This window comes from Astyanax mexicanus, chromosome 1 (assembly GCF_023375975.1).
Source record: "Astyanax mexicanus isolate ESR-SI-001 chromosome 1, AstMex3_surface, whole genome shotgun sequence".
In the NCBI taxonomy this organism is placed as follows: Eukaryota; Metazoa; Chordata; class Actinopteri; order Characiformes; family Acestrorhamphidae; genus Astyanax; species Astyanax mexicanus.
The window spans coordinates 73,238,364-73,253,800 of record NC_064408.1 but is presented as its reverse complement, the minus strand read 5'-3'; the positions used below and the strand labels follow the sequence as shown (position 1 = coordinate 73,253,800).

The 15,437-nt window shown below is 36.9% G+C and overlaps 1 protein-coding gene across 4 annotated transcripts; it reads right to left on the bottom strand.

Moving 5' to 3' along the window:
- Nucleotides 1-2,648: 2,648 nt before the first annotated feature.
- Nucleotides 2,649-15,014, bottom strand: LOC103027954 (echinoderm microtubule-associated protein-like 1). Of its 4 annotated transcripts, none has more exons than XM_007232840.4 (7): nucleotides 14,703-15,014; nucleotides 6,792-6,974; nucleotides 6,327-6,432; nucleotides 6,141-6,236; nucleotides 5,132-5,163; nucleotides 4,935-4,961; nucleotides 2,649-4,735 (listed from the first exon to the last, which is right to left on the bottom strand). In XM_007232840.4, exons 1-7 carry the CDS (start codon nucleotides 14,848-14,850, stop codon nucleotides 4,452-4,454), a joined length of 876 nt encoding a protein of 291 aa, XP_007232902.3. In that variant the 5' UTR covers nucleotides 14,851-15,014; the 3' UTR covers nucleotides 2,649-4,451. The 4 variants fall into 4 exon arrangements, with proteins under 4 accessions (XP_007232902.3, XP_015456669.3, XP_007232901.3 ...); XM_015601183.3 differs by having other exon boundaries at nucleotides 6,141-6,239; nucleotides 6,327-6,429; XM_007232839.4 differs by having other exon boundaries at nucleotides 6,141-6,239; nucleotides 14,703-15,012.
- Between the last annotated feature and the right edge of the window lie 423 nt (nucleotides 15,015-15,437).

Here is a 15,437-nt window from a genome sequence, read left to right as displayed (position 1 = left end):
TTCTGCCGTATACTTGTTTGGTATTTGATGATCTTTTTGGGGTGTCCTACCCTGTCTCTGATATCCCCCGCTATATGAAACTTGGCCTTCAGTTTGAAGATGGTACAATAGGGCTCACTCCACTGGTTTTGCTGAATACTAGCTTGAAGTTGCCCTATGGGTCCTACACCAGGGGTGTCCAAACTTTTCTTGTTGGAGGCCAGTAGGAGAAATATATGTGCAGTCACGAGCCACAGATTGTGAAATAAAACAAATAATGAAATATACCACTTATTGTCACACCTTAGCCCATGTCTGTCTTGTTTTTCCCTCTTTTGGTCCCATGTGCTCCTGCCCCTCAGTTTTCCTGTCATGTTTCCCAGCCATGTGCTCTTGTTGTGTTTTTGTCCTGTCTCCGCCCTAGCCCCACCCTGTCATTAGTTATTTGTAACACCGCCCCCTCGTAACAGATCCTCAGGTGTTTCCAGTTTCCTGTTCCCTTCTCATGTGTATATAAGCCCCTTTGTTTCAAGTCTTCCTTGTCTAGTCTTTTGTTTGGTGTCTGTGGTCTTGTCAGGTTTGTTGTGTCTCATGCTGCTTGTAGTTAGGTTCCTGTTTTCTAGTTTAGTCGTTTAGAGTTTGTTTTCCTTGTCTAGTTTTCATAGTTTAGTTATCCTTGTACTGTTTAATGTTTGTTTTGCGTTTCCCTACCAGTGTTTGTTTTCAATTGTTTTCAGTATAACTTTTGTTTATCTTGTTTGTTAGTTAGTTTTAGTTTGTTTATTTTAATAAAATATATTCTGCACTTATAATAATACATTTCTTGATTAGTATCATTAACACACCATTTTACTTGAGTTACTGTCTTTATCTATTTTTGACAGTGTTGTGTAAACTAAGATTTCTCAAACTGATGTTTTGTTTCATAATTTCTCTTGATATTGTACTCCTTCACTATGGCAACTGATTCCTGACAAATTAAACATACACACTTCCCTCTGAACTTGTTAAAAAATAGTAATTAGATTTTTTTTTTGCATTTGCTGTCCATTTTTAGTTTCTTTGGAGTTGTCATGTGCTCCCAAAAGCTAAGGAACATTAAAATGGCAGTCTGTATTGTTTAGTTTTGGTGGTAGTTCGTCTGGCCTCATCACGCGTCTTTATGTACTTGCATCACACATACAGCCCCTGAAAGAGGACACTTACGTCACGTTTTCACCGTTTTCTGCGCTACAACTGAGCACTCTTGCTGCTTTTAGACTCTTTGGCCTGTATTTTTTCTACAACTGAGCACTCTCTGCGCTTTTAGACTCTTCGCCTCTTTTTTTTTGGCTACAACTGAGCCCTCGCCTCTTTTAGACTCTTTGGCCCGTTTTCTGCGCTACAACTGAGCACTCTTGACGCTTTTAGATTCTTTGGCCCCTTTCTTCTACAACTGAGCAATCTCGCTGCTTTTAGACTCTTTGGCTGTTTTCTGCACTACAACTGCACACGCTGCTTTTAGACTCTGGCTCGTTTATTTATTTTTTGCTACAACTGAGCACTCTCGCCGCCTTTAGACTCTTTGGCCCGTTTTCTGCGCTACAACTGAGCACTCTCGCTGCTTTAAGACTCTTTGGCCCGTTTTCTGCACAACAACTGAGCACTCTCGCCGCTTTTAGACTCTTTGGCTCGTTTTTTTTTTCTTTTATATCTATCACAATGATGGGTATCATAACAGTGATGGTCTGGTCAGATGGTCTTAGTGCACCAGGATTTTCTCTCTGAAAATATATTTTTATTATCTCTTATGTTTTCTTATGTTTTTTTATATAGCTGCTCAAGAAATTACTGAAATGTTTTTTTTTTACACTAGCTTTAGTTAGCTGCAGTATATTGTATAAATAACTCCTTAAAATTGGTACACAGTGCTATTGTCAGATTCCACATTTTACCGAGTCCCGTGGAACTGTTTGTTGGCTAAGTTTAACACATTCAACCAAATGCCCGTCTGCTCATTTTATAGAGGACAAACCAACACCAGAACATCCTAACCTATAGAAACGGGTTTTCAGTTCTGAAGCTCCAGTAAAGCTCGGTGCTGTGAGGTTTACCCGCTACACATCCCACCTACCCTGCATTTGTAGATTAGCTTTAAAGCTAACATCTACTTCAACAGACACTCAGCAACCAACCTGTCCTCTTCACCAGAGCTTCAGAACTGAGTTTCCCTTTACAGAGTGGTAAGAGCAGATGTACGGCTCCTCTTTTCTGGATACAAGTTTGCAAGATTAGCAAAAGAGTTAGCCTTGATGGAATGCTAGGTTAGCACACGACTGTACGATCAGTTTCCACAGCAGCAGCTACTTCAGACTGCCTTAACTTTAGGTTTCAAGAAAAGTTTATTGTCATTCACATCACATGTGGTACATGAGGTGGAACGAAATTGTAATGTTTATAAACATGAGCCTCCCATTAATGAGTTACATGGAAAATATGTGAATGTATTAACTGTTGTAGTGCAAAAAATATATATTAAATATATATGTATTTTCTTCATGGGCACTAAGATTCTCATAACTCTGTCCTAATTTTACTTCTCAAATATTTTTTAAGTATAGAGACAACAGTGTTTTGAGGTTCACACTGTCACAATTATATAATGAAATCTCTTTATTCGACCCATGCACTTTTATTATAGTGCCCATAATGTGAGCATCAGCCTCCAAATACCTTTAAAGAACCCACTACACTGTATACACGCCTAATTTAATGACTCCTCAATTTGATGTGATGTCAAATGTTTTTTTTCTTCCTGATGCAATATACAAGATTACAAAATTGAAATTACCATTGCTGCTTAAACTGAATAACAGAGAAGGCTGTACACATACAGAATTTGCGTAGTTCTGTATATAGGTATAAAGTGTAATTTTATGCCTTGGCGTGTCAACACTGTTAGACTGTCACTTAATGTCACAAGGGTTTAAAGTCTCAATTTATCATTATTTAAAAGTGTAAAACCAGTGTAAAACCTTTAAGACCGGTGTAAAAGAGTTACTAACTTATGAACTTTTTCCAAAGGTATCCAGACCAAAGTCTACAAAATGTGACCTTGCTCTTTCCAATCGCAGGCCAGTTTAGGAGCATTTATGTTTAGGGCCAGCAGGTGGCAGTCATGTGAAGAATACATTTATAAATCCTCTGTGACATGATTTACCTTAGATGTCATAGGACAATATGCATGTTATAAAATGAGATAAAGACATGCTGTTTTCTCATTAAATTGTTTCCAGATTTATTAACTCTTTATAACAATTACTCTTTGTAAACTTGTGCATGCCTTAGTCTTGCATGTCCCCTGTTTATTTTGTCTTTGTTCTTGAAATATTGTTTGCACTGACTGTTTGTGAACACGCTGACCCCGTTTACACCCATTGACTGCATGAAAAGGAATATACTTTATATTACCAAAATATTTGCTTTTGGCAATATAGTATATCTGGATATGGCCAAGCCAATTAAAAATACAAGTGAACATGCATCATAGACTGAAAACAGATACAAATTCAATTACTCAACCCCCATGGTCTGAGATGCATTTGAACGTCATGTTACCCAGATGCAATCAACAACCAAAACCCCTATCTGTACAACTGAAACACTAATAACAATTGTCTCATGCTGCAGTCAGATTTCAGTATGGTTCTCTAATGCATTTGACTACCAATTATAAATGCAAAAAAAATATATATCAGAATACAGATACTAGTCACATGAAGTGACCAGGTGTAAACAAGGTACTGGACTGTAAAAAAATAAAGCAACTCAACAAATGCATATCTAACACAGCAACATCTTCAGAAAAATTGTCATTTGTAATGATCCACTTGTAAGGTCTAATAGAAAATGTAATTGTGCAAGTGTAAAAGTATTATATTATATTATAAGACTGGTCTATATAGCATCAAAAAGGACAAATAATCCCTAGCACTAGGAATAATGTGTTTTGTATCGGGCTGGAGTGTAGGGCTGGTCCCTGGATCATAAATTATGTAATTTCTACCCTTGCTTAGTGAGAATGCATGTTAGTGTTGTAATTGTTTTACAATGATGAACATTTGCTTGTCATAAAACAGATTTTTATGATTTATAAAGCAAACTGAGCCATACAACCATTTTATGTCAAAAGTATTTTTTACAGACATGCCTATGGAGCAGAAGCGCACAGACAAAAAGACAAAGAAAATATTTGATTTGCGTCAAATTAGCATGAGACAAGTAAACATGGCTGTCAAAAATAGAAACGTATATTCTAAAAAAAAAAAACCTACCTACTGTATAAATCAAAATACTCAAATTCTATTGACTTTCATCCAAAAAATCTGAATATATGTCATTCACAAACAATCAGCAAACAACTAATTTGCCACTCATTAACAATAGTAAACCATGCTGCTTCTGTTAGCATCTGCACTACCAGTTTTTAGTCTTTAGTAGCAGATCTGGAAGTACTGGCTGGGTGACTTGATGGGGTTTTTGTAAGAGGGAGTATTGCTGGGTGAGAAAGGGCTTTGGCAGGGGCTCTTCTGCTGCAGGGGGATGATCACAGTAGAGCTCTTTCCTGCTCCTGCTTTAATCCTCTCCAAGTTTACTACTTTTTCCGGAGGTGGTCCGCTAGCAGGTGGATATGCACTGGGCTGCATGGCTGTGTCCACTGCCATCTTAGTAGACCCAGTCCTTTTTGGAAGGGGGCTCAGAAAGATCTGCATAGTCACTAAGTAAAGGGGGCACATGAAGATAGGCCAAAAGCCAAGTGGGGATAGGAATGAGAGGAGGGGTCAACAGAAAGGGATGAAGAAAATAAAAGAACAGCAAAAAAGACTCATAAGAATAGTTTTGCAGCATTTAAGATTACAGGTTGTTTATACTGTATTTCTTTGTATAAATCAAAAGATAAGTGGCATGACTCCTACCTTTGCAGTGAGTAACACGACGGGTTCCTGAAGCAAATATAAAAACAGATTATGACATGATATTTTAAGTCATTTTCAACATTAGTAAAGCAGGTGTACACATCAGCATTAGTACCAATAAGAAATGTAATAAAATGATGTCAATTCCAGTAACATACAATATTCCAGCTAATGAAGCCATAAAATGATTTGCTCACCTACAGTGCTGACATTGGCCTCCTTTGGTTTGCTACAAGATAAAGACATGATGAGATCAACAACTGCTTTAGAACACGCTTTTAGACTCTTTGGCCCATTTTCCGCACTACAACTGCACGCTCCGCTTTTAGACGCTTTGGCCCATTTTCTGTGCTACAACTGAGCACTCTCGCCACTTTTAGATTCTTTGGCTTGTTTTCCTTTTCTTTTCTATCTTTAGCAATGGAAATAAACTGAGCTTTGGAAATGGATACTTTAAAATGTCAATTTAAGTTTTTACATGTAAAAGCTGTGCTGGAACAGATTGTGTTACTGCATTCTCTACTGCATTTACACACACGCAGCACATTCACACTTGCATCATAATCAATAGAAAAAGACACAGAAACACAGAAAATGTAACTATGTAAAATGTAACTATGAAAAATATTTTCTTTAGGGAAATTACAGATGAAGGTATGTGTGGGAAGTTCTGTTTCCTACACTTTCAAAAGACTCTTGGAAACTCTTGGAAGAGGTCTGGCAGACCCACATGGCAAGAACATCTTTAGCTAAGATTAATATTGATTTAGATTAGATTAATATTAATATTGGAGTCTCAGTGTCAGCAGTGAAGAGAAGAATTAGAGTTGTGAAGGCATGTGAAGTTCAGTAAAAAGTTGTGCTAAGACAAGAAAATGCTGGAGCTGGAGAACTAAACTAAAACTCCTGTATAACGCTGCACTTCAGAGGAGTGGCTTTACTACTTCTTACAACCTGACTAGTATAATTCATACATATGGTACACCGAATTATAAAGTGCACTGACGATTTTTGGGAAAATCAAAGGATTTTAAATGCGCCTTATAGTGCAGAAAGTACAATGTTGAAAACTGGAAAAAATGCTATGATGATGATATGAAGGTTTCATTATATACTACAGATGCAGCAGAAAGAGATACGTTTGGAAATATTATTTCTTTAAGATGCTCAGCTACATGAGCTGTTATTATGAAGAAGCAGTCTGACCTGTCTTGCTGCTTCCTGTAGGTGGTTGTGGTGATGGAGACGGGAGTGCGTCTGCCTGGTGGTCCACTCGGACTGTCTTTCACACTGCTTGCTGGGCTTCTGACAAGAAAGCAGCTCACTTTAGGTAACAAATTAACTTAAATAAACACAGTGCAGCTTTTGCGGGCAGATGAAGGGCTGGAGTACCTAGTGGGTGTGGTAGAGGGCAGTGTGGAGCTGGAGCTCTTCCTCAGTGAAGATGCAGCATTGCTTGATGTTCTGGAAGACAGGGCCAGAGAGGCAGGCCTAGCTGCTGCAAAAATAAACAGATAAACACAATTAGAGTCAGAGAATCTATAATCAGGGTTTTCAGAACAACCCACAGCATAGTTAACTAAGTATGTTAAGGAAGACCGTTGGTCGTGATTATTACCATACACTCTGCTTTCCCCTGTGGGTGGTAATGCCCTCTATGAAGTATTCACACATTTAACACTGTGGATGAATGAATGTCAGATGCTCGCACAACCTTGGAAAGTGGACGCCTCATCAGTCTAGCACGCTCTATCAGGTCTCTCTTCAATTCCAATAAGAAAGACTAATTAATAAATGTGTTGTCAGTGGAGCATGGCTGTGTATGGTGTATTTGTGTGTGTTTTCATGTGTACAGACCTTTAACAGGTCCTTTCTTGCTGAGTGCAGCAGTCTGTTCCTCAGAGATGTTAAGTCTCTTCAGAACGTCTGCTAGTGCCATCTTTAACAGTTGGATCTCGTCCTCCTGCATCTGGATGCGCTGCTCCAGGTATGTGAGCCTGTCTGCCACCTCCATGCCACTGTGAGCTGAGACATGGTCATCTGTAATACACAAATGAGATTTCTGATGCAACAGTTTGAACCTGAAACTGCAGTTTTACAGCATGTTTAGAAGAGACAATGTAATACATAAAAGCAACAAAAGAGACCCAATTTCTGATGAAACATATTAAACAAATGAACCACGGGTTATGCATAATGTAGAAGTGAAAAATTAAATTTACTATGAATTTTCTTTCACTTATAACACTATGAATCTATGATATTTAACATTGTGCCTGTTCAACTTAATTTTATTTGTTAATATACATTTATTTCTGCATTTCAGGCCTGCTAGATAATCCGAAGCATTTATCACTTTGCAATGTTGCCATTCCTTCTCACAACACTTAAAGGCACGCTATGCAACATATTTCAGTTAATCAATGCGTTTCATACTGTTTCAGATGATTAAATGAGTCATTGCAGGGTGAACAAAGGTTCTCTCGTCCGCCCTTGTGGTCTGTAGAGGTAAAACCACGTTTGAAAGTTTTTAGGAATAGTACAGTAAACGACTTTTTCCGGTATTATTTCGCCAAATTAAAAACCTCTGGAATATAATCAAGAGATAGATGGATGATCACAAGCCATGCTTGAATTTTTGCACCAGGAGTGGCATAAAGTTATCCAAAAGCAGTGTGCAAGACTGGTGGAGGAGATCATGCCAAGATGCATGAAAACTGTGATTAATAATCAGGGTTAGTTCAAATAGTTCCAAATATTGATTTCTGGACTCTTTTATTTTATAAATATGAACTCGTTTTCTTTGCTTTGTTTGAGGTCTGAAAGCTCTGCATCCTGTTTTATTTCAGGCATTTCTCATTTTCTGCAAATAAAAGCTATAAATGACAATATTTTTATTTGAAATTTGGGAGAAATGTTGTCCGTAGTTTAAAGAATAAAACAACAATGTTCTTTTTACTCAAACATATAACAATAAATAGCAAAATCAGAGAAACTGATTCAGAAGTGGCCTCTAAATTTTTTCAAGAGGTGTAGGTTTTCCTAACTGGCAGAGCAAGTGAAAAAACAGCGAAAGCCCATGACTGAGCAGCGAAGAACATGATAGTCATTGTTTATAAAGGTGTTTTTTCGACTGTTTTATGAATATGGTCTGTTGCTGGATAGCTAAATGGCTAGTGGGGCTATTTGGTCAGATATTTACTAGCCTAACATTGTTGTTCCAGTAATAGCTAGGATAGATAACTAATTTTAATCACTTGCTATTTGACTTCATGGCTTCACTTGCTTCATTAGTGAAGTTCAGTCCAGGTATGTGTATTAACTTTACTAAATAGCCCATTATTTGGCTTTGAAGTGTGTGTTACAATGAGCTGCATAGAGGAGAAACCAGTACAAGATCTAGTCGTGTTTGCTAACCATAAAACTCACAAAACTAGTGTGTCTGTCTAGACTAAAATTTGCTAATAACCCTAGAATGGGTCGTTTTTTTTAATTAATAATACTCTTACCTATGAAATGTACAACCCCCTTTCCTCTACGTTCGCTGATCTGCTGTGCTCTAAACTATCAAGCATGTTTAAAAGGAAGAACCAGAGGAACAGCAGCGACAGTGAACAGTTTCTCCTGGCCTGTAGGGGGAGCCTCGTTAAAAAAAAACAACCAAGGATTGAATTGTGTGCCTTCAAAGGTGACACCAAGCAATTAAATGTTTAAGGTGGCTTTTTTTTTTTGCAAATAGGGTTCTTGGTGTGCAACATTACTGGGTCACAGGTAAAGCAGTACCTTTAGCATCATCTCAGACAGCCATGCCTTTGTAATAAATGCTGCATGTGGTTTTGCATTGTTTTGTTCCAAAATGCTTAGACATCCCTGTCAGTTTAAAAGCATTAGTCACTAAAGTTCTTTTTTTCATTATGATTCAGCATTAATAACTGTCTTTTTACTTCTTGCTGATAACAGTCTGGGTGGTCTTTTTAGCTAATGGCCTCTATCTGTTCTAGAAAATATATGGAATACTGATTCATATAACATTACACACGGCTCATCCCATATGCCGCCGAGGCCAGGAAGGTGATGCACCTTCTAAACGAGGCTGAAGTTGGTTTGATATTCGCAGCTCCAGATTCGTTTGGCTCGATATTCGCAGCCTCGTATTCCCCGGCTGAAGTTGGTTTGATATTCGCAGCTGCCGCTTCACTGAACCACCGTGAACTAAAGGGAGCGTTCACAAACATCCGCTGTTTATATTAAACACTTCACAGATCAACACTGAAGGAGATAGAATGAAGAAAAGCAGTACATCTGTTTATTAACAATGTAAATATACAATATCGTATTAAATGTAATTTTGTATATTGTAAAATATTTATTTTAATTACTGAATTTATAATTATATATTACAATAAATAATTAAATATATATTTAATAAAATTATATTTTAAAAGCCATTGCGCTAAAAAAATATGAGGCAGATGTTCAAGTGTGATTTTGAAGAACTTTTTCATCTTCTAGTCTTCTAGTCTTCTTCTTTAAGGAAAACCTGGAAGTAGCCTGGCCCAAGCTGATTTTATACTTTAAAATTAACTGGCAACATGGCATACCAATCCATAATGCACATTTTTTTTTATGTAAAGCTGATGTTCCAGTGTGATTTTGAAAGACTTTTTCATATTGGGCCAGACCAAATACACATGATCTGAAGAGTACTAGTCTTCTACTTTAAGAAAAACCTGGAATTAGCCTGGCCCGAGCTGATTTTATACTTTAAAATTAACTGGCAACATGGCATACCGATCCATAAGGCACAAAAAAGTTTAATTTAAAGCTGATGTTCTAGTGTGATTTTGAAGGACTTTTTAATCTTGGGCCAGAGCAAATACATATGATCTGAAGAGTACTAGTCTTCTACTTTAAGAAAAACCTGGAATTAGCCTGGCCCAAGCTGATTTTATACTTTAAAATTAACTGGCAACATGGAATACCGATCCATAAAGCACAATTTTTTATGTAAAGCTGATGTTCCAGTGTGATTTTGAAGGACTTTTTCATCTTGGGCCAGGCCAAATACATATGATCTGAAGAGTACTAGTCTTCTTCTTTAAGGAAAACCTGGAATTAGCCTGGCCCGAGCTGATTTTATACTTTAAAATGAACTGGCAACATAGCATACCAATCCATAATGCACAGTTTTTTTATGTAAAGCTGATGTTCTAGTGTGATTTTGAAGGACTTTTTCATCTTGGGCCAGACCAAATACACATGATCTGAAGAGTACTAGTCTTCTACTTTAAGGAAAGCCTGGAAATAGCCTGGCCCAAGCTGAATTTATACTTTAAAATTAACTGGCAACATGGCATACCGATCCATAATGCACAAAAAAATTGAATATAAAGCTGATGTTCTAGTGTGATTTTGAAGGACTTTTTAATCTTGGGCCAGAGCAAATACACATGATCTGAAGAGTACTAGTCTTCTACTTTAAGAAAAACCTGGAATTAGCCTGGCCCAAGCTGATTTTATACTTTAAAATGAACTGGCAACATGGAATACTGATCCATAAAGCACAATTTTTTTATGTAAAGCTGATGTTCTAGTGTGATTTTGAAGGACTTTTTAATCTTGGGCCAGACCAAATACACATGATCTTAAGAGAACTAGTCTTCTACTTTAAGGAAAACCTGGAATTAGCCTGGCCCGAGCTGATTTTATCCTTTAAAATGAATTGGCAACATGACATGAAAGCCATTTTGCACAGAAATAATGAATATAAAGCATTGCTTTTGAGAATACCAGAACTCTTCATCTCATGAGTATTTGTTCTGAAAAAAAAAGTCCAAAATCATACTGGAATATCAGCTTTGTGCTGCCATGTTGCCAATTAATTGTGCAGTCTAAAATCAGCTCGGGCCAGGCTAATTCCAGGTTTTCCTTAAAGTAGAAGACTAGTTCTCTTCAGATCATGTGTATTTGGTCTGGCCCAATATGAAAAAGTCCTTCAAAATCACACTAGAACATCAGCTTTATATTAATTTTTTTTGTGCATTATGGATCGTTATTCCATGTTGCCAGTTCATTTTAAAGTATAAAATCAGCTTTGGCCAGGCTAATTCCAGGCTTTCCCTAAAGTAGAAGACTAGTACTCTTTAGATCATGTGTATTTGGTCTGGCCCAAGATGAAAAAGTCCTTCAAAATCACACTGGAACATCAGCTTTACATAAAAAAATTGTGCATTATGGATCGGTATGCTATGTTGCCAGTTCATTTTAAAGTATACAATCAGCTCGGGCCAGGCTAATTCCAGGCTTTCCCTAAAGTAGAAGACTAGTACTCTTTAGATCATGTGTATTTGTTCTGGCCCAAGATGAAAAAGTCTTTCAAAATCACACTAGAACATCAGCTTTACATAAAAAAAATTGTGCATTATGGCTCGTTATACCATGTTGCCAGTTCATTTTAAAGTATACAATCAGCTCGGGCCAGGCTAATTCCAGGCTTTCCCTAAAGTAGAAGACTAGTACTCTTTAGATCATGTGTATTTGGTCTGGCCCAAGATGAAAAAGTCCTTCAAAATCACACTGGAACATCAGCTTTACATAAAAAAATTGTGCATTATGGATCGGTATGCTATGTTGCCAGTTCATTTTAAAGTATACAATCAGCTCGGGCCAGGCTAATTCCAGGTTTTCCTTAAAGAAGAAGACTAGTACTCTTCAGATCATGTGTATTTGTTCTGGCCCAAGATGAAAAAGTCCTTCAAAATCACACTGGAACATCAGCTTTACATAAAAAAAAATTGTGCTTTATGGATCGGTATTCCATGTTGCCAGTTCATTTTAAAGTATAAAATCAGCTCGGGCCAGGCTAATTCCAGGTTTTTCTTAAAGTAGAAGACTAGTACTCTTCAGACCATGTGTATTTGGTCTGGCCCAAGATTAAAAAGTCCTTCAAAATCACACTAGAACATCAGCTTTACATAAAAAAATTGTGCTTTATGGATCGATATTCCATGTTGCCAGTTCATTTTAAAGTATAAAATCAGCTCGGGCCAGGCTAATTCCAGGTTTTTCTTAAAGTAGAAGACTAGTACTCTTCAGACCATGTGTATTTGGTCTGGCCCAAGATTAAAAAGTCTTTCAAAATCACACTAGAACATCAGCTTTAAATTAAACTTTTTTGTGCCTTATGGATCGGTATGCTATGTTGCCAGTTAATTTTAAAGTATAAAATCAGCTCGGGCCAGGCTAATTCCAGGTTTTCCTTAAAGTAGAAGACTAGTACTCTTCAGATCATGTGTATTTGGTCTGGCCCAACATGAAAAAGTCTTTCAAAATCACACTAGAACATCAGCTTTACATAAAAAAAATTGTGCATTATGGCTCGTTATACCATGTTGCCAGTTCATTTTAAAGTATACAATCAGCTTGGGCCAGGCTAATTCCAGGCTTTCCCTAAAGTAGAAGACTAGTACTCTTTAGATCATGTGTATTTGGTCTGGCCCAATATGAAAAAGTCCTTCAAAATCACACTGGAACATCAGCTTTACACAAAAAAATTTGTGCATTATGGCTCGTTATACCATGTTGCCAGTTCATTTTAAAGTATAAAATCAGCTTGGGCCAGGGTAATTCCAGGTTTTCCTTAAAGTAGAAGACTAGTACTCTTCAGATCATGTGTATTTGGTCTGGCCCAAGATGAAAAAGTCCTTCAAAATCACACTGGAACATCAGCTTTACATAAAAAAAATTGTGCATTATGGATTGGTATGCCATGTTGCCAGTTAATTTTAAAGTATAAAATCAGCTTGGGCCAGGCTACTTCCAGGTTTTCCTTAAAGAAGAAGACTAGAAGACTAGAACATGAAAAAGTTCTTCAAAATCACACTTGAACATCTGCCTCATATTTTTTGAGCGCAATGGCTTTTAAAATATAATTTTATTAAATATATATTTAATTATTTATTGTAATATATAATTATAAATTCAGTAATTAAAATAAATATTTTACAATATACAAAATTACATTTAATACGATATTGTATATTTACATTGTTAATAAACAGATGTACTGCTTTTCTTCATTCTATCTCCTTCAGTGTTGATCTGTGAGGTGTTTAATATAAACAGCGGGTGTTTGTGAACGCTCCCTTTAGTTCACGGTGGTTCAGTGAAGCGGCAGCTGCGAATATCAACCCAACTTCAGCCGGGGAATACGAGGCTGCGAATATCGAGCCAAACGAATCTGGAGCTGCGAATATCAAACCAACTTCAGCCTCGTACCTTCTAAGGGACATTTATTAGTTATTAAGGTTAATGGTAATATAAAGGTTTACTAAAGTAATCCCTTGCCCATGTGGTTCTATCAGATAGTGGTGAATGCTATCTGAGAGATTAGAGAGCATGGGTATTCAGTTTCAGCTTTACACACTGAAATTCCTCCTGATTTCTTGAATCATTTAATGAGAGTCTGCAATGTACATGGAGACAAATATTATTATTTGTAAACACATCATACAATAAAAGCTCACACTGAGATAATACATGGATCACTGTTACAAAGCTGATGATTCTTATACACAGATGTTACTCTAATTGAAACGCATTAAACAAACAAATCCACAGTTTCTGAGACAACATGCCAATGTCGAGTTTTCTTAACAGACAGCATTATTACCAGTTAAATATAACGATACATAGTTTTACAGAGATCATTTTTAGTCTGCTGCTTCCTCTCCTCCTCCAATGTTTAATCCAACTGCAGGCCTGTGCTACCTCCAGAGAACCCATATGGAGATTGGGATTAAAATAGCGCTTAATCCCAAGGCGGTAAAAGGGAATTAGCACGACTGCATCCTGTTGGAGCAGAAATACAAACAGGCCTGACTTTCCAGTGTGTTCACTTCACTTGCGTAATATTCACAGAGCCACAGTAAAGGAAATGTGACCAGCTGATGATCTCTAAAATTATTTTACTTGATGAAATCATTTTAAACACATAAAATTTCTGAACTTCACCAGCAAAAGAACCGAGTATCAGACAGCACAATATCACATCATTTGGACGATCCTCTTTAGTTCTAATCGTAGTCCAACTCATATCGCTAACCACAACACTACAATCAATAATCAACACTATACTCAAAACAGTTTCAGCAGACACTTTTAAATGTATATATCTGTAGATAATGGCAAAAGTGAAGTATTCAAATTAACTCTGCATTTCTATACATTTTTGATGGCAAATGACAAAATGTGTAATACGAAGCATGTAGCAATAAACTGTAATATACAGCAAATAGTTTATTGCTTATGTAAAATGGCTATATAAAGTTATACAACAGAATTTCATTGAAAATTAAGATTACGATGTAACAAAAAAAATGTCAGTTTATCTTTTCATTTTCCTTTTAGGAGTACACTGTTTATTAATTAACCTTTAGGGGTTCATCAGTTTGAAACTGTGGAAGAACCTCTAACAAAGGTTTTTAGATCAAGGATCCCTGAAGCTCCTTAAGATTTCTGCAAGGAAATCTAAAAAAAAAAAAAAATACATTTGAATGTAATAAAAATGAGTACATTGGTTTCTCTAGTTTCAAAGGCAGTAACACGGTGAAATAAGCTTCTCTGACTTGTTCTATATTCTACATATTCTAGTCCATGTCATCACCAGTTGTATTCAATTTTGTGAACTCATTTTAAAAAAATAAAATGCTTTAACAATCTGAGAACTAAGAGTCATTGAAATGAGGTCTAAAATGAGCTCCCACTGACCTACTATGAAGTCTGCTTCAGGTGCTAGCAGGACATCACTGTGGTACTGCTGTCTCAGCCGTGATCCTCCAGCTTCACCAGCCATGGATCCAGAGTTCTCCACCAGTTCCTCCATGTGAGCTTCTGACAATGCCATGCCTTCCTCCATGTGAAAGGGAGGTCTCCTTGGCGTGTGTGTGTGTTTGTGTGTGTAAGTAAAAGGAGATCCTATGTGTGTGTTTAAGTGTGCTGTATTGTGTAGCAGGCCACACTCCTACACACTCTTCTCCCAAGTGACCTTCTTAATACACAGGGACACCCATACACACATTCTGAGGTGGGTGATGTAATTGCTCCCAGATTACTGCCTCTGTTAAGCCATCTCAAGTGCTCAGCCAAGATTGTTAGGCAGGTGGGAGGGAACATGCATGTACTGGCTAATTTCAGAGATATGTGTTTATTAGAAAATAGACAGTGTGCTCACAAAATCGTTGATTGTCCGGTCGGTGTAAAAAAAGTCTTCCATTTAAGATAATTACATCAAGGTAATTCTGGCTCTGTATTAAATCTCAGAAATATCAATTACTCTACATATTTCTGATCAAAGAACTCACAAATATAGTTTTCACAATCTTAAAGTAATATGACAATATTTCCGGGTATTTTTGCGAAAACAATATTCTTTGCAATATGAGAAAACATTGAATTAAAAAATAATAATTTTCAAGAATACACTACTGCAACAAAATAAATATT

What these genes read in the sequence shown, in the direction of transcription:
- LOC103027954 (XM_007232839.4), bottom strand. Translation starts at nt 14,850, where the DNA reads ATGGAGGAAGGCATGGCATTGTCAGAAGCTCACATGGAGGAACTGGTG. An exon ending in CCCTCTACCACACCCACTAG is followed by an intron (nt 6,240 to 6,326) that starts GTACTCCAGCCC and finishes CTTTCTTGTCAG; the next exon opens with AAGCCCAGCAAGCAGTGTGA. An exon ending in GGCCAATGTCAGCACTGTAG is followed by an intron (nt 4,962 to 5,131) that starts GTGAGCAAATCA and finishes TATTTGCTTCAG; the next exon opens with GAACCCGTCGTGTTACTCAC.